General features: G+C 41.0%; 3 protein-coding genes across 12 annotated transcripts in view; 1 reads left to right on the top strand and 2 right to left on the bottom strand.

Annotated features, from left to right (window-relative positions):
* TATDN1 (TatD DNase domain containing 1) overlaps nt 1-4824 on the top strand; it is a 35178-nt gene extending 30354 nt beyond the window's left edge. For 7 of the 10 annotated variants that reach the window (XM_033126877.1, XM_033126879.1, XM_033126880.1 and 4 more), the window contains 2 exons: nt 954-1080; nt 4213-4405. In XM_033126877.1, coding sequence (XP_032982768.1) covers nt 954-1080; nt 4213-4315 — 230 coding nt within the window. In that variant the 3' untranslated portion in view covers nt 4316-4405. Of the gene's footprint in view, nt 1-953; nt 1081-4212 lie in introns of those variants that run through there. The other 3 variants (XM_033126882.1, XR_004425013.1, XM_033126887.1) reach the window with 3 other exon arrangements.
* A 152-nt stretch (nt 4825-4976) lies between these two features.
* On the bottom strand, nt 4977-17358 carry RNF139 (ring finger protein 139). Its single transcript, XM_033126876.1, has 2 exons — nt 15818-17358; nt 4977-7045 (listed from the first exon to the last, which is right to left on the bottom strand). Exons 1-2 carry the CDS (start codon nt 15996-15998, stop codon nt 5229-5231), a joined length of 1998 nt encoding a protein of 665 aa, XP_032982767.1. The 5' UTR covers nt 15999-17358; the 3' UTR covers nt 4977-5228.
* Nucleotides 17359-21486: 4128 nt separating this feature from the next.
* Nucleotides 21487-23692, bottom strand: TRMT12 (tRNA methyltransferase 12 homolog). Its single transcript, XM_033125671.1, has one exon. The coding sequence runs from the start codon at nt 23573-23575 to the stop codon at nt 22256-22258; it is 1320 nt and encodes a 439-aa protein (XP_032981562.1). The 5' UTR covers nt 23576-23692; the 3' UTR covers nt 21487-22255.
* Between the last annotated feature and the right edge of the window lie 3487 nt (nt 23693-27179).

The raw sequence follows: 27179 nt of genomic DNA, 5'->3' as shown, positions 1-27179 counted from the left end.
ACCATCCCAAAAAAGAGCTAGAGAAAAGTGAACAAATATTTAAAATAGCATATTCAACCTCAACAATTATACTTTGCAGAAAACCTTTGGGGGTCATCAATTGATGAAAAAAATATTGATGCAGTTTTTTCAATTTTAGAAGTTTGACAAAGCCTAAAAGGGGATGTAACTAAGAAAGTTGTAGTTTTGAATATTTCACTGAATAAACAAGGAGTCTTAACTAAGCATTTTACCTCAGGGTTTCAAAAACTATTCAAATTTTTTTTTTTTAAGCCATTACAGTGTCTTCTTTGTAATGGCTTAATTCTACAATACATTTTAAATAAAGTGCAGAAATTTAAATCAAATTGGTTTAGTACAAATATTTTCAAAATCTTTTGCCTCTTAAAACAAAGTTAAAAGCTGTAATTTTTATCCTGTGGAACTCAATGGTCTCCTTATACACGTGGACATTTTTAGTGAAGTCAAGACTGAACCATTCTGAAGAAAACAGGTTTATTTCCTTGGGGAGTAGTGAAAAGTAAATGAGCTCATTAAAAGTGCAATGCTTGTGAAACGTGTAAGCTATCAGAATTCTTAATTAAGGAAATAGGTTAGTGAATAACCCCAGAATTGGAAGCCACTGTTTCACACTCAGTAGAGGCAATATAGAAGTTTAACTGAAATGTGTTCATGACACAATTTCTTTTAGCGTTAGGTCTTTTTTAAAAGCATGCCATACACCAACGTTAGTAGGAAAAAAAAACGTGAGTCTTAATAAAGCATTTAAGAATTTGTACAGTTCAAGATTTTATCTTGTGCTTTTTCTTAGAACAGTTTTCTGTTGCTTTTTGCTATGTTTGAAGCTGAATCATGCCTTATATTTTAGAGGTTATATATTAGTTTGATAATGTTCATTAAAAAGTACTTTAGAATGTTAAACCTTCTAAGAGACTTCTCTTTGCTAACTCTAGATGCACCTTGGTGTGGAGTCAAAAATACACATGCTGGTTCAAAATTCATAAAAACTTCATTTCCTACCAAAAAGAAGTGGGAAAATGGGCACTGTCTGAAAGACAGAAATGAACCCTGCCACATAATGTAAGTATTTTTTTCTCTGTCTTCAGAAACATTAAAATCAACGACCAAATGCCACTTACAAAAGGAACTCGAGACAGAATTAAAGTTGGGTGAAGTTCAGATCAAACTCCACGTTTTAATGCAGTGTTTTGGAGGAATTTGCATCTGAATTGTTCTGTTTCAAGCCCCTCCTTTCATCTCCTCTCTACCCAGTGGTTTTATTGCAGCGGTGAGAACATCTGTCAGTTTGTAGGAGAGGGAGAAGATCTTAAAGCTATCCGTACTGTAGACCTGGTTTAAGTTCTGTTCTCCTGCAGCTTCTCTGCTGATGGTTATAAAAACACTTAGCAGGAGACCTTTTCAATGGTATATCTGCCTTTTAAATGATTTGACAACCTGAGTAAACCAAAGCAGTAACACTTTTCTGGAAGCCTCTGAACAAAAGGGCAAGTTATAGACAGGATTTATTTTTTCCAAAAAGGGGCAGAACTTAACAGAATTTTATTTCCTAAAAAGCAATTCAGAATCATTTTTCCACTATATTGTATAATTCATGTGAAAAGAGGGCTGTCTTACCATCTGTCAAGGAGTTGCAGAGCATAATTTACAGGAAAAAAATCATTTTAATGGGGCATCATCTAATTTCTTGTGTTTACACAAGCATGTAAATTGAAATCTAGACTTTTATCAATCTAGTACGGTTTACCAGTTCAGGCAATTGGACATATTTATAACACATTCATAAAAATTAATATTGGATTGTTACTTTTAGATTGTAATAATTCCTTCCATATGCACCATTTTTTTTTAAGTCGTTTTTAACAGGTAAGAAGAGTATTAGGTAACCCAGATCTAAATTCAGCAGGCAGAAAAGTGAATTATTCTATAAAAACATATTGGAAAGATTCTTTTCCTTTATTAATATGCTGGTGTTGGGAGACTTTTAGACCCAATCTTTAAAACCCACAGGATGAGGAATATATATATATATATATATATATATAAATTCTGCTTAGTAAGGAATCACTTGTAATTTTTATGAAATGTAGATACTTGCACACTGAGTCAGGAGACAATATTTCTGAGTAATTCTTTGGAAATCTAAGAGGACATTAGAGATAAGAAACTGGTATTTTTCCAGCAGCCAGCCTTGAAGTAGGTGCCAACAGTGTATCCAGGTTAGTTTTCTAGACGCCTTAATGGTAAGTATAACTGTTGACTTTAGCTACATTTGCAAGGCAAAATTTTAAGGTGTTTCTAAATGTAGACAATTAAGAACTAAAAGGCTTGATTACAAACTGCAATCATTAATACCAGTTCTGAGTAGGCAGAGCTTGGGAAAATCAACATTTGCAAACTGGAAATTTTAAACCACATTTCAAAAATACTTAGCCTCTAGTCTAATTACTAATTAGCAAGTTACAAAATTCCTACTTACAAAGTCATTCTTATCAAATTCTATTAAGTTTTGTTTTAATTCATTGTATAGAGAACTTTCCTTTAGATTCTAAATTCCTTCAAACACATTTCAGAGCTCTTGCCATGTCCAGTGACTGAAGCTCCAGAGGGATGGAGCCAGTCCCTGCCCTCACGCATCCACATGAGTAGGTACACGTGCCAGGCACTTTGGTTAAGGCATGCATCGAGTCCCACGAGGCGCCCTGCCCTCTGGACCACACAAGCAGATAAAAAACACAGTAATCCCAGGTGACAGTGCCCGGTACTGAGGTATGAGTATGTGACTGGGGCCACAGGACACAGCAGCTGTCTGCCTTGAGAGGAAGAGAACTGAGGTGACATTTCGGCTGTTTACTAACGGGGAGTTATGCCAGACCGAGACCAACACCGTGAGCAAAGGCCACCTGCTCCAGGGGAACAGTGAGTTCAGTGAGGCAGAAAGTAGGATGCGCGGGTAAGTGATAAGTCAGGGAAGGCAGAGTGACAGGCCAGACTGAGGGCTCTTGTACTGGAGCCTTCGTAGTTCAGATTTTATCAGGACACAAAGGATTTTAAGCAGGCAAGTGACTTTTTTTTCTTTCTTTTTTTAAAGCTATAACTGGTGTCAGTGTGGAGAAAGGAATGGAAGGGGGATGGGTGGCAGGAGACACATTGATTTCACAGTACATGCGTGTTCGTTCCAATTCCAAGTAGTTAACAGAGGAAAATTCTGTAGTTTACTAAGAAAAGTGGATCGTTAGTGTCAATTTAAATGTTAACAGGTTTGCTTTTAGTATATTTTTGACTGTCAGATAACAAAAACTTAGTAGTTCATGTAGTATACAGATTAAGCAAGGCTTTTGTGTTAACTTTTACAGAGTAAAAAACTTAGTTAATCTTTAATCTTTGTCCCTAATTCTTTTAAGTATTTGTATTTGAGAAACTGATGAAGGGAACATAAAGCGTAAGACAAGGACTATTTAAATGTTTGATTTTGACGTTAAAACTTTGTTTCACGTATAAAATATTCTACCTATATGTAATATTGCTATAAAACACTACTGATAATTATCATTATTCTAGACAGAGAAACTGAAAGATTGACACCTGGACTATATTCTCTCTTGCAGGGAAAAAAGTACAGGAAGAGATAAAACCCCCAGTACATATCGTTCCAAGTAAATTTCTTTCTTTGCTGTCGTTGCATTAGTGACCAGGCCGCAGTTTCTTGCTGTCCTTTCGGTTCTCTAAGCAGTGGCTTTCAGACTTGGCTATCTCCACAATGTGACCAACATTAGACGCAGTACTATACGTACATATAAAAATCAACAAAAATGGAAACAGTACTTCCCTAAGTGCAATGTACTTTTCCTTTTCTAACTTTACTTTAAAAGCTCTTCATGACCCATTGATGAATATGTGACGATGACCCCGTTTAAAAGGACTCTTCATTTCTACTGGGTTAATTGCCTAACTGTGGTTTTGTGATAGATTTGAACCTGGTTCTTGGCTCTAGTTATATGCAGGACTACCCCAGAAATCTGTCTCTACTCTTTTACATATCCTAGCAGTTAAAACTTTTGTGTTGGTAGTGCTGAAAACTTGAATACCAGTTTAAGCTTATTAAAGGTGTTAGTACAGTATCTTTACGTGGAAAAAGGTAAATACCTTTAAAACAAATTGGAAATTTAACCATCTGCCTTTGTTTTGTTTTAGTCAAATTCTGGAGATAATGTCAGCAGTAAGAGATGAGGATCCACTGGAATTAGCCAATACACTATATAACAACACCATTAAAATATTTTTTCCTGGCATGTAATTGGTATATCTTCCATGTTCCATCACGTATGTATTATTTCATGGTAAAACTTAAAAGTTTCAATAAAGGCATTCTCTGGAAGTTGTCTAAGAGGTATTATATATAACTATACGCCATCCCTCTCATTTTTATCCATAAAGACAGATCAGGATTTTATTTTAATGTCACTTCATATCTTAGCCTAAAACAAAAACCTCCGAGTATTTCATTTTGTAATCTCTTCAAAAGTCCAAAAGGACAATTTTTATGTCAATGCTACAAGCATAGAATGGCTAACATACTGATTTTTACATCAAAATTAAACAGAATGTTCTGGTTTTTACCAAGGTTTAGTTGATAAAAGCCTATTTCTCAACTCTGTCTCTGAATCAAGACTTTCAAACTCAGTTCAATTGTAACACTACTCTCAAATTTCAGAAAGTGTCTCAATCACTTCTGAAAGCCTACTTTTCCCTTAGTTATAAAATCCATATAGCCTTTATCCTCTGGTCCAAATTGTTTCCTTGACTTTTGTGGTTTCCTCTGAGTTGCATTTTCATTCTCCCACCCATTTTAAAGAAACACTAGGGTCCAGAGTCAGATGCATTACATACTTTCATTGAGGAATCTTTGGCACAGTTGACGCACCGTGTAATCATTACATCTATTAAAAAGCTGTTTGTTCAAATTTTGTCATAAAAACATGAAAACATTTTATTCTATGTACAATAATGTACACAAATTTAAACAGGTCACCAAAGAGACCAGAAGTAATGAAAGAGGTATATTTACAGTAGCACATCGCAGTAAACGGAAAACCATTCACAGATTCAACACTGATACTGTTTTTGTGCTTGGTCACACTGAATTGAAGCGTGTTACTCCATTTTGGATGAACTGAATTTTAAATACTTCAATGATTATAAACTGGTATTTAGTCAGTGTCATCATTAATAAATTCTTCAGCTGCTGTGCCTGTGTGCTGAAGCACTCCGTTCCTTTCTCTTTGCACGTCGTCGTCACAGTCTGTACTGTCATCTTCATTTAATTCCCTGTCAGATTCAGCAGCAGCCTCTCTTACAGCTTCCTCTGGATTTTCATTGGGTGCAAGAAATCCATTGTTGTTAGACGTATTTGAGTTATCCTTGATATCATCTTCGATGTACACCTTTTGATGGCACATGGGACAAGTATCTTGAATGTACAGCCATTTCCGAAGACAAAGTGCATGGAAATAATGATTACACGGTGTGATACGAGCAGATGTTGTAAACTCATGATAGCAGATTGCACAGACATCATCTATTTCTTGTAAGCGGCTCCCTTTTATTTCAGGAAGTGAATTAATTTTCTTAACAGCAGTCCTACGATTCATGAACGTCTTCCAGCCATTTTTTGCTTGTAAATAGATGTTAAAATATGCATGTAGACACATCATACAAGCCCGAATTTTACTGCCTGACTCAAACATCATAGTATAAGCCCCATTTCCAAACATTACCACTCCAAATATAAATTCAATAATATTGCCTGTTGAACGGACATAGTAGACATAATCATCAAGCTTTTCCCAGAGGACGTTATAGTAACCATCAATCATGAATAGTGTATAAACAGTGAGGGAAACAATTACTTTTAAGCAGAGTTCCACACAAAAGGCTGTAACGGCAAACAACCATGTGTTTAGTGCATAGTGATGCCAAAGAACGTAACTGAGTAAAACAGGAAGAATAAACAGGCAGGCGGAGACAAAAAGCACAGGGAAATGTCTACGAAAAGATGACACATGAGAGGCACTGAGAGACATTAATACAGGGTCTGTCATTCCGTGGATGAAATGCAGGACTGCAGTTAATAAAAGGCACATGTTTCTACTTAAGCGAATAAGTCTCTCTTCTGGTCTCAGCCCACTTAAACCAGTCTGAAGAGCCAAAATGAAAAATAAAACAGGTGCTACAAAGCCAAGGCGCCTGTCGTCTTCTTCAGTTGACCCAATAAAGGCCAATATTCCCAGGCCCAAATAATGGGCAACTGAGGAAATGACAGCACTCATGCCCAGCACAGTTAGTGTAGAGTCACATCCACTAATTATAAGATTGCAAATGAGGTCCCAGAAATCATCCCATGAAATAAAGAAGGAATCCGTTTCATTTGCCATCCTTAAAATGTACATTAACACTGTAGCCTGAGCTGTGATCCTTGTGAGCCAGAAGACTCTCAGTATGTCTGGGAAGCGAATCCTCTTCCACGTGTCCTCCAGTAACAACTGTAGTCCATAAATCCGATACATGTGCCTCACTAAAAGATAAACATAGCGTGTGGAATAATAACACCACTTCAATTTCACTGCCAAGACCAGCACTGTGTTTAATGTGAGAATTAAGGAAGAAGTAAAAACTAAAGTCTCTCGGATGTGGAGCGGCAGCTCTGTGATTAAGCCTATTACAGGAATCAAGAGATCCAAAATAATTAGTTGTGAATAGATGGAATGAATTTGGAGTAATGTAATGTATCCAATCCCGAATGTTAGCTGTAGAACAATGAGTGCCATCCATAGCGAGGGCCCCTTCCGAGGAAGCAGCTCAATTCCAAACGCTGATGTGTTGTAGGCACCATAGAAGTCAATGTGCAAAGCAGCATAATAATTGACCAACACTGAAGTTGCAGCTAATAAAATGGCTGAGCTGTACATGTAAAACTTGAAAAGTGAGCGCTGTGACAATATCAGAACAATACTGGATACAAATATACCTGAAAAAAACAAAAAAGGAAAAAGGTCATTTGAATGAAACATTTTTAAGACATGTTTTTCCACTAATAGTTACATTCTTCCTTTAATTAGGAAATATAAACATTTTTCAAAATTCGAACACTAAGCCTCAACACAATTTAGGCTAATGGCAAAAAAAAAAAGGTTTTGTAAAGTCAGAGTTCAACAGGACAGACCAAATTATTTTTTAAAACTTTATCCCTTATTTTCTAATTTCCAAAGTAATTCTAGTAGTAAGTACTATACATCCAGGCACCAAATGACTAAATCATCTTCAAGATGAGTTTGCAATGATACATTTTAACAAGTTTTAAAATCTTTAAAGAACATGTCCTTTATAATTTCACCATCATTAAAAGTATTTAAAATAATTCTGGGGGTAGCCGGTTGGCTCAGTTGGTTACAGCATGGTGCTAGTAACACCAAGGTTGCTGGTTCGATCCTCGCATGGGCCACTGTGAGCTGCACCCTCCAAAAAAAAAACTATTACAAAAACATTAGAATTAAAAATAACCAAAATGGAAAACATCTGTTCCTATTAAATCTCATAATTCTTTTCCTTAAAAATGTTAAGAAATCAAATTTAAGTTTTATACTTAACACCTAATTCTTCCTTTTCCTCAAACTGTGAGCTCCTGCTGACTCCTATTTTTCCTGCTCCTCAAACTTGGGCATTCTCCCTTGGCTCCAAGTTTTTTTTGTTTTTTGTTTTTTCTTTTTCTCCACATACTTCCTTGCAAATTTCAGGAATGTCCTCCAAGTTCCCTTTTTCCTATACATTACTGAATCTTTTTCTCCAAATAATCAACCCTTTTTATTCTTCAAATTACAAAAGTAACATTCAGAAAACCAAAACATCTTACAAATGGTAATAAATCCTCCCCCTCCCCACTCCATGTGGAGCGAGCATATAGTCTGATGTGTACCCAGCACCCTCTGTTTTGTACTCTGACACATTTTTAAGTGAGATTACAATAAACATTATCCAAGGTTTCAACTATGGAAACATCCAAATATTCACCTAGTTCCACTTCAAAGTTACAATGACAACACTTAACATTTCTAAATCCTAACTCCCTCAAATGCCTTTTCCTTGCGATTTCCAATTTTACTTGAAGGTACCATTATTATTCTCTTCATGGTACCTTCTAGCCCCACACCCTCAAACTTGACAATTAATTGCCAAATTCTACTAACACCTATGATCTCCCTTTTCTCAGTGATCCCAACTTATTCCTTTGTCTCTAAAAACTCATGTGTCCAAATCCATCTACGTACAAGCCATTACCAAACTGCCTTTCATTTCTCATTCAAGGATCCAATTTGCTTTAGAGTGATACTCCTCTGAACGCACACACCAAAGCTCCAGATTTCTTTTCCAAACACACCCCTTCTCTGCCATAACGTTCATTCTTCCCTGCTCATTCTTCCCTGGTCTGGATGACGGCCACAACTTGCCAAATCCCCGACTGTTCAAATCCTAGTGTCACAGGAGCCACCTGTCTGACAGTGACTGTCCCTTAGGCATACACACCTACAGAACTTGGTAAAATAGGCGCCTCATACTCCTATACTGCCTGATACTGGCGTTTGCAGTCACCTGAGTAGGTATCATCTACTCTGTTACAGAACGGTCCTTGATAGCAAGCAAGGATCCTACTTCGTACATCTATGGATTCCCAAAATGTTTTGTAGAAAATAAATACAGTTAGTGTTCATTGGAGAATTAAATGTTTCTGTTGAATTCTGGATTATGTTTTTAAAATCAAGCACAAAACACAGCCCACTCGGAAACTGAAACCTATGAAGAAGCAAAGCGAAGCTGAGAAACCAGAGCTTGGAATACAGAAAAAGTGACCAACTCCAAATTACACGTCCATTTATCTGCCTTATTTCAGCACGTAATCAAGAAAGCCACTGCCTATGACAGTGAAGGCATTTCATAATCCACTTCATGTAAAAGGACTAGTTCCTCTAAATGATGACTGCCCATGAATTAACACTTATCCTGTGCCAATGTGTCAAGTCATTTTGTAAAAAGGAGAACAAAAGAACAATCACCTAGAAGATACACAGACCTCTACGTAAGCCACCTGATTCCCAGAGCAAGCTGGTCACTACTCAGCTTCCTAAGAGCTGACAACTAGGCACAGGCCCTTTCAATACAAAATGGACTTTTTCTGAGCGGGATTAGAAACTTTTCCATGGAAGGTAACAGGAAAGGAAATTAACTCAGCCACTATATGCCATATGTAATCTTACTTGCTCTACACTGAAAAACAAGTCAGTTATTTTTCCTGAGACAAAATTTAAACTCATCTCATAACGAGTCAACATAAAACCAAAATAACTTCAATTTGATTTTATACCACTTAAAAGGGAGAAAGTCAAGCAGGGACTGTAAATCATTTTTGTCAACTTGCTATTCACAAAGTGGTAAATTAATCTTTACTTGTGAATCTTCATGAACTTTGCTGTAACTTATAACCAGTCCTTTTTCTTCTGACAGCTTTTTTCCCCTGAAGCTTATTTTTACATACAAAGGAACGAACAAACATTGGGGTCTGAGAATATGTTTGGAGAAAAAGTGCCATTTTGTTTTATGCAAATGAACCCAAAGGAAAAAGGGACAGCGTGTAATAGACGAATAATGTGGTGAGGCTACACTCAGAGAGCAGCTGTGTCCTAACAAGCAACCGCCCTACTATTCTCCGGATTAAAATTATACCCCTAAGATGTAGCCATGACCAAACATTTCAAGAATACTATAAAACTGCTTAATTCCTACCCAAAGTTTGCATGTACATGAGGTTCTTAAATTTTTCTTTTATACTCACGTTCCTATGTATGGAATGTAAAAGAATCAGCTCTTATTTCACAGAAAAACAGCCAACTTTCCAAGTACAAGTCTCTCAACATTCTCTCTTGTGGACTTTAGGGAGTGTTGTCAATCATATCAAAGTTTTGTTGCATTTTCACAACTTCAGACATAAAACTCTTGGTATTTACTCTGTAGGACTAAGAAAATTAAGCCCAGGGATAGTTTCTCATTAGCATTTCAGAGTGACCTCCATAAGTAATCAAAGCTTACATAAATGCTGCTTTATAAAGAAAAATCACCTTGGGACATTGAAAAATAGAATTAACTGAAATCACAACTCAGGTATCCAATTCTCCAGCAATTAGAGTTCCACTACAGTTCTCAAGGTAAGAAAAGAGGCAGGTATCAAAATCAATTCAGGAGCTTTCGAGCTATATATGAACTCAATTCATGAAAGTGTCCAGGGCCTTTACAATTCGTATTACCAAAACTAAGCACAAACAAAAACACACACAAAAAAAACCACAAGTTACACAACAAAGTGTTTTTAACTCTTTTATGGGGAAAGTCCATTCATACTCTTAACCTTTTCTGGAAACTTAACTAAAAATTAGAAGGAAATAAGACAAGATTTACAACTCTCCAATTACCTTAAATATCTTTAAAAGCGTGGAAAACATTTCAGTGCTGGACAGAATGAAGACTGAGCCCAGGAATGTATGTTATAACTACCTTCTCTCAAGGGAGGCCCTAACCAATGAAATGCCAGGCAAAGAAAACAAAGTATCTTGAAATGTTAATCTGTAGGTGTACTTGATAAACTATAGCATAAATAAAATTTCTCTATCAAACTCTCAATTTAGGTTAAAAGGAGGGTATTTTAAGTTTTTCAACAAAATTAAATTTTGCTTTTAAACTAACATTTTAAATATGTTTTTATTAAAAAACTATGTGAACATGATATAAAAAGTCATTGTTTAATACCGTAAAGGTATTAGATAAATAAACCTCGTTTTTGCATCAACAAACATTCATAAACACACACTCTCTGTTGCTTTTCACTCAAAGGGGATCCTACTTACTATTAGGGGATTTTTTTCTTTTCTACCTACTAAAACATTTACATTTCTGATTACTTGTCAAAGAGGGCATCTCCCGATTTATTGACCACTCATGTTTCTTTGTGAATTGCCAATTTATTTTTGTCCGTTTATCTATGAAGTTGTTTTTCCTTAATGAATCACAGACATTTAAAAAAATATAACTACAAATTCTTTGTCAGTTATCTGGAATGCAAACATCTTCGACAGGTGTGTGGCTGGTCTTTTCACTTTTTTATGTGCCTTTTAACAGGTTTTTAATTTTAATATCACTGAATTTACCAATCTTTATTTTATATATTTGCTTTTATGTATTTTTAAAGAATTTTCCCTTACTCTAAGGTTAGGGAAAAAAAATCACGTTCTGTATTTTCTAAAAATGTTAAAGTTCTGCTTTTCACATTTAGGTATTAATCCTCTTAGAACTGTTTATATATTGAAGTGAGGTAACGGTCCAGTATAATTTTTTCCATATGGATAACTAAATGACCACTAATTGAGCAATCGATATCTACCTCAGTGTATTTCAATTCTACCTCTGAAACACACTGAGTTTCTATATATACATGGGTGGTCTATTTCTGGGTTTTCTGTTCTGTGCTTTTGTCTACCTCAGTGGTTTTCAACCAGGTTCTTATACCCCCCTCTCTCCAAGGAGTTATCTGGCAATATCTAGAGACATTTTTTGGCAGTCTCAACCAAGGGAAGGGGGAGCTACTGGTATCTAATGGGTAGAGGACAGAGATGCTGCTAAAAAGCCTACAATTCACAGAACAGCCACACCCCTGCAACACAGAACTATCCTTTCCAAAATGCCAGTAGTGTCCCTGCTCAGAATCTCTAGTCTATCCCAATGCAGTCATAATTACTGCTGCTTCACTCTGTCTTTTTCATGTCACAGGTTTTTTGAGTTTTCTGCAGCACCAAAAATAACTCTCTTTTCTACAACTTTATTGTACGGCTAAACCTAACACATTGAACAGATTCCCTTTTAATAGACACTAAGATTAACAATTTGTTGTTTGTTATTACCAACAACGAATATCCTTGCCCATAGTCTTTGTACAAGTACGACCTATACTTCAGGTCACATTCTTAGAACTGGAATTGTGAGTCAAAAGAAATACGATGAATTTCAGTTGATTTGGTTTTTTACATGGAAGTAACAGCCTACCAGAACCGTGTAACTTTTATCTATTTCTCCATAGCTTTGCCAAACTAGTTTCAATTCAAACTTTGAACTCTTCCCTAACCTGGTAAGTGAAATTTGGTGTGGACTGTATTTCTTTAACCATCTGCATTTCATTTATGGTGAACTGCTTATCCCGGTCCTAGTTTTCTCTGGAAGTATAAATTTTTCTTATTGACACAGTAAAACTTTTACAAGGACTTCAATCTCATATGATGCAAGTATTTTCCCCTCCGTGTGTCATTTTTAAGAATTTTTTTTTAACTTTTGTCATAAAGAAGTTTTTCATTTATCAAAATTTCCCTTGTAATTCCTGGAATTTTTTTTATGTTTATAAAGGCCTTTCCACTTCAATGAAGCACCATTATATGAGTAACACTATTAAAACAAACTCCTATGCTTGCATTTTCTGCCTCAGATTTAGATTTGCTAATTCAGCATTATGCTGCACTGGGCTGCATTTCATTTAGCATTTAACACCTCCTAAGAATAGCTTAATATTGTTAAATATTCTATATATTGTGATATGATTTTTATCTGGATTTCCAAAATGAGATGCTTTCTGACCTGCTGAAATTCTCATTATTAGTTTTATACCAATGTAAGTACAGTTGTAGTACTTTATTGTAGGGGGAAGGGAGTAAATTCTTCAGATACCACATATAAAACTGGTAATGCTTTTAACTTAGAAAATACAGTTCCATTTTTATAAATGCATTTTAAAGAAAAAGGTGAGACTGAGTTCTGATTTATATAATGTACTGAGAGGTCTACAATTATAAAAAAAAAAAAACCAGGTAGAACAACTAATTTCAACTATCCTTTGGTATCTTTTACACATAAACCTGTCACTTTCAATAACATAAGATGCCTCATTGAATGGGCCTCCAATACTTAAAACATTTGTTTTTATTCAGGATGACTTTTTAAGTACCAAAACAAGTTTTTAAGAAATTTTATCACTTACAAATATTAAAAATTAGCATAATTACATTGGCATAATGTAAGAAGCAGGCAGGTGAAAGACTTGGGAAATATTTTGTATCTCTCATAAAGTGTGCCCCAGAGACTATTCTGAGATCAAAATTTTCAAATAAACACACCCACATTTGACTGATGCCTTCAAAAGATCAAAATATCTGTGACACAGTATGGTCTTAATTGAAGTCTTAAAATATTTTTTAAAAAGCTATCAAGCTTGCTAAAAGCTAACACTTAAATAGCTCTTACTAGGTCCCAGGTACTGTTCTAAGAGTTTACATTCTATCACATTTATTGTCCTTAACACCATATGAGAGAGAGAACCATTATTGTCCACCTTTAAAAAGGTAGATAGGAAAAGGGAGGTACAGGGCAGTTAGGTAACTCGCCTGAGGTCTCATTCTCCTTTAATTTGTCAAATACAAACTTCCATGATTTACTACAAAAATAAAAAGCATGGAGAGAATACAAGGAAAATACCAGATTATTTTGTTCAAGGTTCTTAAACCGCAAATGATTTAATTAAGAAAAATACTCCTTTTCCTTAAAGCTCCCTAGCCTGAAGCTCAATTCTGAGAGCACTGCGATTCAAGCATCTAGTCCCAAAGGGGTTCTCAGAGGATCTGCAGTGACCTGCCACATGAACAGTCAAGGCAGCGGCTCCACTATTTGGGGAATGAACACGTGAATCCTCTCAAACTCCGCTCCATTTTTTTCCTCCTCCACCATGGACTCTTCTCAAAGCAGAAATGGGGAGAACGCCCCACCCATCCTGGAGTCAATGTTACCGGTGGTTATTTAGTCCCCCACGCAGCACTTGGTTCTCCCAAATCTGATAAAGTGTCCTAGAAGTCTGCGCTCTCGCTCCCCCGCGACCCCCGTGTCTCTGTGTGTGTGTGCGGAGGGGGAGCAGTCTGTCAAGCTCAGCTGGGACCATCGCCCTATACTGAAATAAGTAACTGCCTGTCAATTTATGCTCAGGATGAGTGACTTTCAATTGGCAGGAATAAAATGCCTTCCCAAGAGCTCCCCATTCTTATTACTTTCATTTTAACACTAATCTCACTTAACCCATGACTGTCAAAATTAAACAACATATGTTAAGTATGAAACATTACAGCTAGCTAATGCTATTTTAAATTGAGGTGTAACTGACATATAACATTATATTAGTTTCAGGTATACAATATAACATTATATTAGCTTCACGTGTTCGACATTTGTATCCATTACAAAATCACACAGCTCCATTTTTGCCACAAATAATAAAGGCATTACACTTTTGCAGTGGTAAGTAGGAACGGCTGAAATTAAGAAGCTGGTGGATTACTGGTTAAGTCTGGTGGTGAAGAACAGCATGTTCACATCTGTTAGTTTTAAGATCTAGCATATAATTATTACTATACCATTCTGTATCTGGACTGCAGCTGTACAGAGGAGGAAAGTTAACCACCATTGAAGTCAGAAGATTTTTAAGCCTACGCTCAGGCAACCACTTAACCTGCTGTGAATGAAAAACAAAACACAACCTCTATGACCCTGTTTCCTTATTTGTAAAATGAGAAGACCACCCACCTTTGAGGGATGTTTGAAAGTTAGATATTAGGTTAGATAATACCAGTGAAAATGCCTTGCAAAAGTAAAGTAGCAAACAAGTGTAAAGTATTGCTATTTATTGCTAAGACCAAAACATTATCTACTTTTTTTTTTGGTAGGAATAAAGCAACAGATGGTTCGTAATTCAGAAAGGCTTGGTAAAGATCTTACCATAAGCCAGCCCTCAGCAGCACTTCAAAGATCACAAGAATTACCTCATCGACAAAATTTGTCAAGTTCTAATTACTTAAAAAAATTTTTTTTACACATACTTCTCACTCCGGTGATGAAAGTTAAGACGAAAAGGAGAACATAAGACGCTTTTCAACACTCCATGCATATGCAACAAAAACACTGATTTTCAGAAGTCTCTCTTGGAAAAGTCTCATCATTTTCCAGCCACGTTTTGATAATCATTTTCAACACCTCTACGTTACTCATGAAAATTTTTAGGACTCGTTATAAATATGGTCCTCATGCGGATTTTTGGTAATGGTTTCATGGTCTGACATTTGAAACCCGCTCTCTCCCGTTTGGAAGTCATTTACTGCAGACACTTCACCATGATTATGTGGACCCCGTGGATACAGAAGTGACAACAAACGAGTACTCAGCATTTTGGAAAGAAGGAAACTGAGCCCCAGGCCTTAGCACAAGTCCAAGGTCACACACGGCGAGATAGGGACAAGCTGGGTTGCTGTTTTTCCAAGGGTGTCGCATGCGACGTGGTAAGCCAGCACTCATTCCCCAGGAGAAACGGCAGAGAAAGGAGCAGCACGCTCATCCACGCATGCTTTCTCCCCACCCTCACTCGGGTGCAAACACGAAGAGGGGGCTGATTCGCTGGCAACACCGCTCTACGGTCAACTCCGAGACAAGTGTCACCTCCTGTCCACTCCTAGCCCGCAAAGACGCCCCGTGGGGACGAACGGGGTGTACACACACGTACGTGTATACACACACACGCGCGCGCGCGACCCACGGCCTGCGCGCAGCTGCCCGCTCCCTGCGGCTCGTCTCGGTCCGCAGAGCCGTCCCGGGACGCAGGCTACAGGCTTCCCCTTACCAAGAAGCCGGAGGAAGATCTGGAGCCCGATGCAGAGCCTGCTTTGGCTGGAATCGTAGTAGGAGTTGAAGATGGCGTCGATGATGTAGAGGCAGGGCACCCGGAGCGCCACTTCGAGCGCCGCCCAGACCTGCTGATGGGCCATCCGCACCTGCTGCTGCGGGTGCCCCACCGCCGCCATGAGCCGCTGCCACACCGGGGCTGGGCGGGCAGGGCAGCGCGGGGCAGGGCCCGGGACGCCGGCCAGGGGCGGGGGCTGATGCGGGCGACTCCGCCCTTCCCTCCTGTCCTGTCGCACGGCCCGCCCCGCCGCCCGCTCTCGTCTCTCGGGCTGGAGCAGGCGGCGGCGGCGGGGGCTCAGGCCGCGGCGGCAGCTCCCGGGAGGCCTCCGGGTGTCCGGGTTTCCGGCTGGCTATGGCCTGGCTCCTCCTCCCTCCCCCGCCTGCCCCGCCCGTAGAGCCACCATCTTGACCTCGCCCGCCTGCCTCAGCCGTCGCCGCTGTTGCCAAGCCGAGGCTGCGCTCGCGGTCACGCGAGACCGCGGAGACCGCGCCACTGTCGCGTCATAATCCGGCGCTAGGGACGCTCCCCAGTCTGTCATCACGCACGGCGTAGCAAACGTCTCCAAGCGTTGCCATGGTTTCCACCCACATTCGCCACCGACCTCGCCTTCGCCGAAAGCTTTGGCGCCCCCCGGTGGCGGAGGAGCAGGCGCCCTGCGGCAGCCGCGTTCCCCGCCTCACCTGCGGCGGCGTCAGCTCAGGGAGGGACTCCCGGCTCCCGCGGGCGGGCATTATTGGCTGTTTTATTGGAGCCCATGAAACGTCCCGTAAACATGGTTCAGACAGAGTTGCTCGGGAGGAGGAAAGCCATGTACCCGCCGGGCCTACCCCGCCGCACCGGGAAGCCAGGCCGACATTCCGGGGAAAATACCTTGGAGGAGGCTGCCTGGGGTCCTGCGGGGAGCGTCGCTGCGTGGGTTTTACGGAGCGGCCGCCCACGTGGCACTGGGCCAGGTGTCGTAGTCGCTCCCAAGGAAAACAGCCTTCTTCGCATCACGCTAACCACCTCCTCCCAAATTGGACAGAACTGAGGACACTCATGGCCACATTTTACTGATATCAAGAGCCACTGTGACTTAAGGACAGAACCCAGGCCTCGGCCTTTGATGTCTAGTCTTCTCTGAGGTAAGCACATCCAGGCAGTCCCTTCTTTTGCTCGCGGGAAAAAGAGGCCACACTTACGTGTTTGTAGGGAATGGAAACATGCCACCCCAAAGTATGCCACTTTGACATAGGATTATTTTGAGCTGAAGACAATTGAAAAGGAACCCCCTCTCCCCCAAAAAAGGATCTCTGACTCCACCACTGCCCCACACATTTGCCTAAAAAGCAGGACATAAATTTCCACTTGGAAAGGTGTCTCCTTCTCCACCGATAAGAGGACAACTCTTTGACTCTCAATCACCCATAAACCTTATTAAACTAATCTTTATTTTTCCAGTCTCCCCCATATATTTACCTTCCCACAGTTTGCCACTCCTAAAAGCCTAAACCCCTTTTCCTTTGTCACTTCTCTACAAATTTACTGGGTTTTGTTAAAATGCTATGTAAGCCCTCAACTGTAGCCACCCCTTTACGTTAGTCACCAATGAGTTTATCCCCGGCCCCTCATTTATTCTATTTGTGCACCTCAAGAGTTAATAAATTGTTTTTCTCTGTTGTTAATCTCTCTTTTGTCAGTGTACCGGGGCCCCAGCCACAGAGCCTAGGATGGGAAAGGTTTTTTGTTTATTTTTTTTTCCCCTCTCCAACACTGTCTTGCCTATCCATGTAATCAACATAGTAATCTGGCCATCTCTATCTTTCTCTTCCTTCACCAGCAAATGAGAGTGTAAACTGGGTCAGATCAGAGGCTGCACTGTAGACCCAGCCCTCTCAGATTAAGGAGGATAAAACAGGAAGCAAGAACCTGGCTCCCTTGGGCTCCGAGCCGAAACTGCACTTTGCAATCCACTTTATATCATGGGTGATTACCCTCTCAGTTAAGAACCTTCCAGAGGTGAGGAGGATTATAAAATCCCTCCAAGACCCCTTTTCCTGAGTGGTGGTTTGTGTGGCAGAATGATTGAACACAAACCCAAACTCCTTACTCCAGTCTCATGTTTTTAACCTTCTATTATTATCCTCCACAATTTTGACGCCATCCGTGCTTATTGTGTACTTAAAGGGCACTGTGCTAAGGGTTTTACATTTTACTTAAATCTTTGTATCAGCCTTATTTTGGTGGGTATTATTATCTCTGTTTTAGAGAGGAGGAAATTGAGGCTTAGCTAAATTATCAAGATCACAAAATTATTTATCCCACTAGAGTGGGAAGTCTCCTATTTCTACCTTTTCATTCCCAGACCTGCATTTTCTATCAACATGGGACATGGCACTATTTAATGGCTGTTGATTTAGAGTGTATGTTGTATCTTGGTGGATGATGTCCCACCTTTGCAGGGTATTATCTCCAAGCTTTTGCTTCAGTTTCAAAAGGTTTTTCCGTCACTCCATCAGGCCAGCATTTTCTAGGTTGTATAGTATGTGATGGGACCAGTGAATCCCACGGTCATGTGCCCACTGGAACACCTTGGCTATAAAGTAGGTCTCTAGGTCAAAAGCAGTATCATGTGGGATACATATTAATGGATCAAACACTTGTAAACCCTTGGATAGTAGTTCTGGCCAACATCTTGAGGGCAGGAAAGGCAAACTCATACCTGGAGATGGGAAGATTCTAGTCAAGGTGAATCACTGTCCTAGGATCAAAGGAATGCAAAGTAATCACCTTGCTACGGAGCAGCTGCTTGGTTTCCTTGAGGGGAGACGTTGTGTCAAGGGCTCACTGTTGAACATTAGGGAGTGGCTACTTGGTGAGTGGAAGCCATGCTGTTGGCCTCTTGCTCACCTGCATCCCTGCAAGCTGACTACTCCGTTCATAATGAGCCCATTATGCCATTACCGGGGTAGCTGATGATTACAGATGCTGAAGTTCGCTGGCCCAGTCTTATTGTTTACTTGGCTGTTGAGTTCCTCTTCCATGGTAGATGGTCTCTGGTAGGCACTGTGATGCAATACCAACTTCTTTACTCGTGTGCCCAATCCCGTAGATTTCTCTGCCCCTTTAGGCGTCCTTGTCCCTGGTCGCCCAATTCCCCGCCCCCCACAGCCCTTCCTCCCCGCCCTCCCATCAACTAGCCAACCTATTTGCCACTTGCCATGAAGGTATATTCTTACTTCAGGCCACTTCTCTTTCCACACAAAGTGGATGACCAGGAATATTGCCCAGAATTCGGCCTTTTGGGAGGATTCCATTCAGTGCTGTTTTAAGGCCACTCCTTAGTAGGGCTGTAGGGCAGCGGCAGACTATTTTTGTTTTGAACCCATACTCCACAAAAACCCATCAGTGAACTTCGCTCTGGCTTTTTTGTCCTCCTTCGGCTAGATGTAAGGGCCTCTCAAGCGGCCTCATTATGGATTGAGGGCGGGACGTAGAAGTATGACATGGGAGCCGGGGCCACCTGCCTGCGCACCTATTTCCTCTGACCCTGCTTCTCAGCAATTCTAGATGTACCACTTCCACCGTATGATGCACTCACTTGGTGGGCCTGACAGAACCCAGCTCATGATGGACAACTCTGGCTACAGGGTCACTTGCTGTCTCATGAGATGCTCGGTTCCTACTACGGCCCATGAGCATGCTGAGGTCTCATTTTTGAATGTCATGTGGTTCTCTGCTGCAGATGGCCTGGCCTTGCTACAGAACCCTAAGCGTCTATCTTGTGATTCTCCTACTGGAACTTGCCATAAACTCCCACGGCTGCTCTGCTTATCAGATACAATTGTGCCACAGAATCTCCTCGATTGAACAGCCCACGTAACGAGGCTAAGTCCACTAAAGCCTGTACCTGCCACAGAGCCTTTACACGCTCTGGATCCCACTGAAAACTGTCACCCGGTATATGAATCACAGCAATGTTCCCAAGTTCTGAATGCCCACTAAGAAGCCTATAGAGCTTGGTGTGCTTCCTTGGTGGCCAAGTAATATTGATCAAATGAGTGGGTGAGATGCAAAAATTTGTTCTTTACCCTGAAGGAAATATCCTGGCATTCAAGCAGACCACTTGGACCCTTAAAATTTCAGTGCCCATGTCAATCTTCTGTCACCACTGAACACTCAGGGCATGATAGAGACAGAGATAGAGATTACAGATTAAAGATAGATAAGAGAGAGAGACAGAGAGCGAGATTAGGTTGAATGAATTCATTTGTGTGCTGCCTATCCGCAGCTTATGGCAGGATGGTAACCCCTCAGCCCCTGGACATGTGTGGCTCTTGGACTCATCTTCCTCATTGTTTCTCCCATTTTCCTCCCCATATTGGCTCAAGACCCAGCTTGGCATCTTTAGTTGGAGGCAAGAAAGCCATAGACACACGTGTGAGAACAAACCCAACATGTAAAAGAGGAGATTAAGGCCAATACAGGCCACTCGGGGGGATGGAAATGGAAACAGGCAGGTCCTGTCTGTGGTGGGATCACGTGATAGCTAACGTTTTTGGAGGCTTACTGTGGACCAGACACTTGTTCTTCTTAATCCTTACAACAACCCTTATCTTCAACACATCACTCACTGATTCCTCTTCCAAATTGATCTAATGACAATGTTACAAACGTTTTCTGAGCACAAACTTCTCCTGTCATTCTTTTCAAGTGGTATCTGTTTGCACCCTGACTCCACTTACCAAACTTTTACCCAGTTTTTAAGAACCAATTCAAACACTGCTTCTCTGAAGACTTCCCCATTCACTTCTCAGAACTTTTCTCCCCCACCTTTGCTCCTACAAAATGCTGTCACTCATATGGCATTTATTTCACTGTATTCCAATTTGTTGAGTATTTGTGTTATTTCGGCTGCTAGGTTGTGAGCTCCTCAGAGACAACTGTATCTAATGAATATATTTCCTGCGGCTCATGTATATAATAGGCACTTAATACCTGCAGAATAACACAAAGTTACTAGTGCTGTCCTTATTGTCACCGTTGCCAAAAGGACAAGCAGCCTACCTAACCCAACCCCAGTCAGACAAATGCCAGGTCCAATCATAATCCTGATAAAGCCACACTTTCCTCTATTTCCTTTATCAGGCAAACAAGCCCACGGGGCACACACCGAAACAAAGCTCTGAGAAGTGACTCTCTACAATTAGTCATTCCAAGGGTAAAACAATGGTGATGGCAGACAGCCCTAAAATAAGGTGAGGCTTGAAACACTCTGCAGAACATCTCACATTCCCTCTAGCTCATTTTGTTGGTCCTGATGTTGTCAGCCAGGGAAGGATGATAAAAAGGGAGTCTCGGGCCTTTAAAAATCTAAGATTTTCATTAGAACTTTTAAAATAGCTAGCAATTGGCAGCTATTGCATAAGCTTAAGACTGAAAATCTAGTTTCCCTATGATTTAAAGAAGTCAATGTTATCCCTTTTTCTAATATTTAAGACATTCCCCCCAACACTTGTTTAGGAATGCCAAAGTAGGGGAATAGAGTTAATACACTACGGTAAATTTTGTCCTCTTTCCCTCCCAAACTTAGTCATAACAAAGCAGCACCATTTTAATGCCTTGATTTGGACTCCATTGCTTAGTTCCATCAATTTTATTTCTCAAATCCATCCACCTCCCACTGCCACCACCCTAGCAAGCCACCATCACCTCATGCCTGGACAACCACAGAAACTTCCTCACCGGTCTGCTTCCATCCTGGACCCCTCCAGTCGATTTTCCATATTGGAGCCAGAGTGATTTTGGAAACAGCACTGCCTTTCACTCTAAACCAATATCCTGTGTACAACTGCTTATTAGATAATAGCCATGTGAGACAGTTCAAAAAACCCTCATTTTGCAAATAAGGAAATCCAAGGCCAAAAGAATATTGAAACCATGTACCCAAGGTCAGACAGAACTGAAGACAGAATTTGGAATTCCTGCTTGCATAGGTGGGTCTCATTTCAGTGAGCCATACTGCTTCTCCCTGTCGTTCATTGTCAGGGTGATCAGTGGAAGACAAATGAAATGATTTGGATTGATCTAGGGCAGAGGTGTCCAAACTGCGGCCCGCGGGCCAACTGCGGCCCATGAGCCATTGTTAATTGGCCCACAGCAAATTCCAAAAATATATTTAGTTTACTTAAATAAACCAGGGGAGGCAATACGTACTTCACCTCAAGTGAGTGGCCCGGCTGTTTGTGTATTTTCCCGCATATGGCCCTTGGTAAAAAACGTTGAAAAAAGTTTGGACACCCCTGATCTAGAGCCTGCTTTCAGGGCCACAACTTCAGAGCTGATGCATTCCAGGTCACTCCCACACAGATCCTCATGTCTCAGGACCCACCTTCTCTAGCCAACCAGAGGACAGGGGCGGCATTCCAGATCCAGGACTATGTGATCCACGTGGGGAGCATAAGATTTCACTGGCTGGATGTGCAAGATTTGTGTCTTCCATGCTTTCCCATGCACCTGCTGAAGAAGAGCGGCAATGCGAGTTTCTGCAGATTCCGCCCACCGGTGCCACTCTGGCTTGGTGGCTACTGACAGCCCTTTTCTCCTAGAATCCCTGGTAGCTCCATTTCCCCTATGGTTGGTGATAATTTGCTGAGGATAAGGCCAATGCTCCTCCTCCATTTCACTACTTCCAGGAGGCTGGAGATTCTTCCCTGGGGAAGATTCCACATTTTGATGGATATGCAAAATGCCCCCAGCATCCTTTCGTAGCACTTGGCAAGCAATGGGCCAGCCTTCTTCGGAGCTGGGAATCAGCCCCAGGTTCACCCTGTCCGCAATGTTTGAGAGCTTCAGTTTTCTGTTATCCCCAAAGTGGATTTGGCACCGATCTAGGACTCCATTGAGCTCAAGGTTCTTTCTCAGAGCAACTACAGCATGAGGGTTCCACTCACAGGCGTGCACGAAGGCAGCAGAAGCATGAACTAGAAAGGGCAATGTAAAATAACCAATTCCTGCATAGAGATCCACCAGCACTTGTCCAACGCAGGGCAACGATGCCACTCGAAGTTTCTCAGTGATGTTTCCGAAAGAGAACATACACTGGGTTATGTCAAAGTTATATCGGATCCCGTTATCCACGTGCTCCACCCAGCCATCGTCACCCAGCAGCAGAGTCACGGCTGGAGTTCGAGTGCCATCCGGTGATACCCGCCCGCGTTTGGCCAAACGCTGGACTCCCAGTGCGGAGGCAACAGTCTGCCAGAGTTCTGGTTCCAGAGTTTTCCACTGCTCGGCTTTGAAACAGTCCTCACTCAGCAACAAGAGGTTACCGTGGCGTTGCCAAGATCGGGGCAAATCAGCCTCCAACGCAGCTGACCATGTCACTCCCTGGCTCTCTACCCAGCGACTCACCTGAAGACACAGCCTTTGGGCAGGCGAACAACTCTGCGCCTTCTTTGAAGGAACAGGATCCAGGAGCTGCGCGAGCGTACAGGTGCTGCCGGGAGCCACACGATTCCTCAGCTCCTGCAGGTGCTGCTCGGGGAGGGCCTCTCCCAGCACGGGTAGCGCCACGGTGCCATCCGGCATCGTTTTCACACGGTGCTGTCTATTCAGGAGTTTCTCCTTCTCGAGATATTCCCTGTATCGCTGGGCAAACCGAGGCTCCGTCACAACCGCGACAACAGCCGCGGGCTTCCCACCTTCCCTTTCCATTTTGCTGGCCCCACATGCTCTGGGATTCACTGTGCGAGACTCCCTCTCCTCGGAGACCACTCACCGCCCAGGGCGCACCCACGGCTGCAACAGTGAGAGAGCCGCGCACGCCGCTGAGCCGGCGACGGAAGTGACGTCACACCAGCAGCCCGGAAGTAAACGATAGCGATGCGACGGACGGCGAATGGCGTGGCCGTTGCTATGGTGAAGCCTCTGCCGCCACCTTTATTGTCGTCGACCGCTGCCTGTTCAGAAAATTAGTAATGAAAACGAATTGTGTGGGCTTAAAACCTTCACATTAGTTGGTATCGTCCAGAACCCTTATGCACTCTCCTCAGTGCTGCTCACGAATCCAAAGAAAGAAGTGCATCTGGCATGATGGTGGCATATTTTTTATTTATGTATTTAAACAAGGTTATTAGGGCAAGCTCTAAAGTGTGAACAGTGATTCACAGTTATTCCCTGTATGTGATACAATTATAGGTGATTCCATTTTCTTTTGTACATTTTCTCTAGTTACAAATTGCATGTGATGAACAAATGTTATTTTTATGTTAGGAAAATCTTTATAAAATCTATGAGGCCAGTAAAGAAATTGTTTTCTGGGTCCCAGACAAATGGAAACTCCCTTTAGTTTCATTTTTAGTGGGAGATGGGAGAAGTCATAGCTCACAAAATATTTTTTGTCTAGGTTACCTTCTGTTCCAAGGTCAATCTAACACCTTGCAACAATAATTGATTCTTCCCGGGCACCACAAATTCAACACTTCCCAAATGCACTCAGCTTGCGATCTCCCTACTTCTCTTTAGCTTGTGAAATGCCCCTGCCAGTCTTCTAGATGCTCACGTCAGAAACCTGGGACTTTTTCTTTTACTTATGCCTCTCCCTTGCCCTCACTGCTCATAACAAAGCCATCTCCGTTTTGTCTTTTTTTTTTTTAACTTTTTAAAATTAGTTCAGGTGCACAAAACAATGTAATAGTCAGACATCATTTCTATCCCTCACTCAGTGACAACCTCCCTCCCACCATCCGCTACCCCTCTGACATCGCACACAGCCATTACATTTCCACTGTCTCTATTCCTAATGCTGTACTCCGCTTCTTGTAATTGTATGTATATATAAAATTGTAGTTGACATTCAATAATGAATGTCAATAATGAACAACTCCGTTTTTAATGAACTTTACCTGTTATATTGCTCCCCAGAGAATCCCTTCTTCTGTCCCAGTGACAGAAGTCACTAGACCTTGTCCCTAGACCTTGTCTGTCCCTAGATCTTGTCTCTGACTTTTTTTACAGCTTCCTGAGTGGACTTTCTGCCCTTGTTTATTTCACGGATAACATACTATTATTTGACTCCCTTTATTTTACATGAATGTATTTGAATTATAATCAAGATAGTAAACAATTTTTATCAGCTTTGTTTGATTATATAAAAGCCACATTAAAGCATATTGTACCATAATCAAATATTATTGGCTTTGAATAATTCATATTATGATACTTAGAACTTGAGACTTTGTAACATTTAAATTTATAAAACTTCAAAATAGTAAGCTTTAATAAAATACCTTATATTTAATTAACCGCTCACTTTAACCTCTCACTTTAATTCATTAGTAGATAGTTTTATTGAACCTTTTTTTATGTTCTACAGTAAAATCCCAATATGACTTATTTTTATATGGTGATGCTTGTATTTTTACTTATTGATTTGTAGTGTTTTAAATGTAAACAGTAAAATGAACACTCACTCATGGGTTATATGCAGAAAGCATCTTTATTTTGTCCCATTACCACCCTGCTCATGCGTGAAGATAGGCCATCTGTAGCTTTTCTAAATGACCCATTGGTCATGTAGGAGTGCATTGTTTAATTCACTAAATTTCCTTGTAATTGATTCCTAATTTCCTTCCACTGTGGTCAGAGAACATACTTTGGTTTCAATCCTTTTAAATTTATCAAATTTACCATATGGCCAAGCATATGGTCTGTCGAGAATGTTCCATGGGCACTTGAGAAAAATGTGTATTCTGCTGTTGTTGGGTTGGGTGTCTTACAGATAACTGTTAGCTGATCCCTTTGCAGCTCGTGCTCAAGGTGAAATAACTCTATAGTTATAGTAACTCACAACCATAATCTCAGTGTAGAAACTGGAATGCCTGGTATCAAGTACTAATCTAAACACGTAGCCTTCTTGTATTCCCACAACACACTCCCGCCTCTCCTTGCAATTTATTTTCATAACTGCTCTCCCTGCCCAGAAATCTCCTTTCCTTTTATTCCTGAGATCTCAGGCCAATCAGAACATCTTCAGGAAAACCTCTTGCCTCCTAACGCATCTCCCCGATAAGTCAAATCCTCATCAACAATTCTCATAGCACCATGTCCTCTTATAGCCCTTTCCTGTCATCGTTTTTCATTTTTGAATTCGATTAATGACAAAGTGTGTAAGTTTCAAGGGATAAGGAGCTGGATTTCCTCCTCATTATTGTATTTCCTTATTGTATTTATGGAGGCCCACCACCTCATAAAGTATTTGTAGAATGAACACGCCAGTGAATAAATGAAGGAGAGATGGAAGGAAAGAGCTGTAGGAAAAAATAGTTCATGGCCAGAAAGTGTTTTAGTTCTAAAATACCGCCACTAGATGGCAGCGATAACAAGCACCAAAGTAGTGGACGCTTCCAAGGCAAGTTCTTCGGTTTGCATGTCCAGTGCTACCCTTCCCCACTGGCCTTTCTTCATTCAGCTCTATTAGACAGCCCTTTCTAACGTGGCTGATTCAGATGCATGGGTGTGTTTGGCAGCAAGTAATGGAAACCCCAACAAAAAGCAGCTCTACAATGGGAGGACAAGTATATATTTTTTTAACCTAAAAGTCCAGGGCTGGTATAGCTGTTCAGGGAGATCCTTGGTAAACCAGGCTCCTTCTCAGCCTTAGTGTGACACCTTTATCCTTATGGTTTCAAGATGGCCACTACACTCCTAGGCTCCGTGAGCATACTGAGACAGGAAGACTCGGGCAGGGCAAAAGGAAACAAGAAGTGCCCACCCCAAGGACTTCCACTGACCCCTCTGGGACACAAAGGGGTCCCATGGCCACCCTTGACTGCTAGGGAGGCTGGAAGTGGGTTGATTTTATTTTTTGGTTGGTCTTACATTTTTAATATGGGATAAGTGAAGACCTAAGGGAGAGTATGCAAACATCAGCCATCAAATGACATTCCTCTCGGCAGTAGGCAAAAAAGCCCCTTGAGAGGAGTTTAGATGAAGAATTGAAAGGAGACATAAGAGCAAAGAACAGCACCTCTGAGAAAGTTGTAATAATATAGTTTAAGAAAAGGCTGAACTCACTCTTGTTGTCACTGTCACCCAGCAAACTCGTCACGTATTGTTGGAAAATGCTAACTCAGACTTTTTCATCTTTTTCAGACTGATCATCTTTTTCAGGAAGTCCTTCCAGGCTTCTCTTTCCTTTTCCTCCCATCTGTGTGTTTGTTTGTTTGTTTGTTTTTATAATGTAAAAAAAGGTGTTAAATTCTTTTTAATAGTGGCAACTGAGGAAAAGAATAACATTTATCAAGTGCTTACCATGTGC

The sequence above is a fragment of the Rhinolophus ferrumequinum genome, chromosome 14 (assembly GCF_004115265.2).
Source record: "Rhinolophus ferrumequinum isolate MPI-CBG mRhiFer1 chromosome 14, mRhiFer1_v1.p, whole genome shotgun sequence".
In the NCBI taxonomy this organism is placed as follows: domain Eukaryota; kingdom Metazoa; phylum Chordata; class Mammalia; order Chiroptera; family Rhinolophidae; genus Rhinolophus; species Rhinolophus ferrumequinum.
Note: the sequence above shows the minus strand (reverse complement) of the source record. Positions and strands in the feature narration are given on the sequence as shown.

Bases quoted from the DNA above. Each gene is read 5' to 3' on its own strand.
- TRMT12 (XM_033125671.1), bottom strand. From the start codon at position 23,575: ATGGAAAGGGAAGGTGGGAAGCCCGCGGCTGTTGTCGCGGTTGTGACG.
- RNF139 (XM_033126876.1), bottom strand. From the start codon at position 15,998: ATGGCGGCGGTGGGGCACCCGCAGCAGCAGGTGCGGATGGCCCATCAG. The intron at 7,046-15,817 runs GTAAGGGGAAGC...TGTTTTTTTCAG, and splicing joins GATCTTCCTCCGGCTTCTTG to GTATATTTGTATCCAGTATT.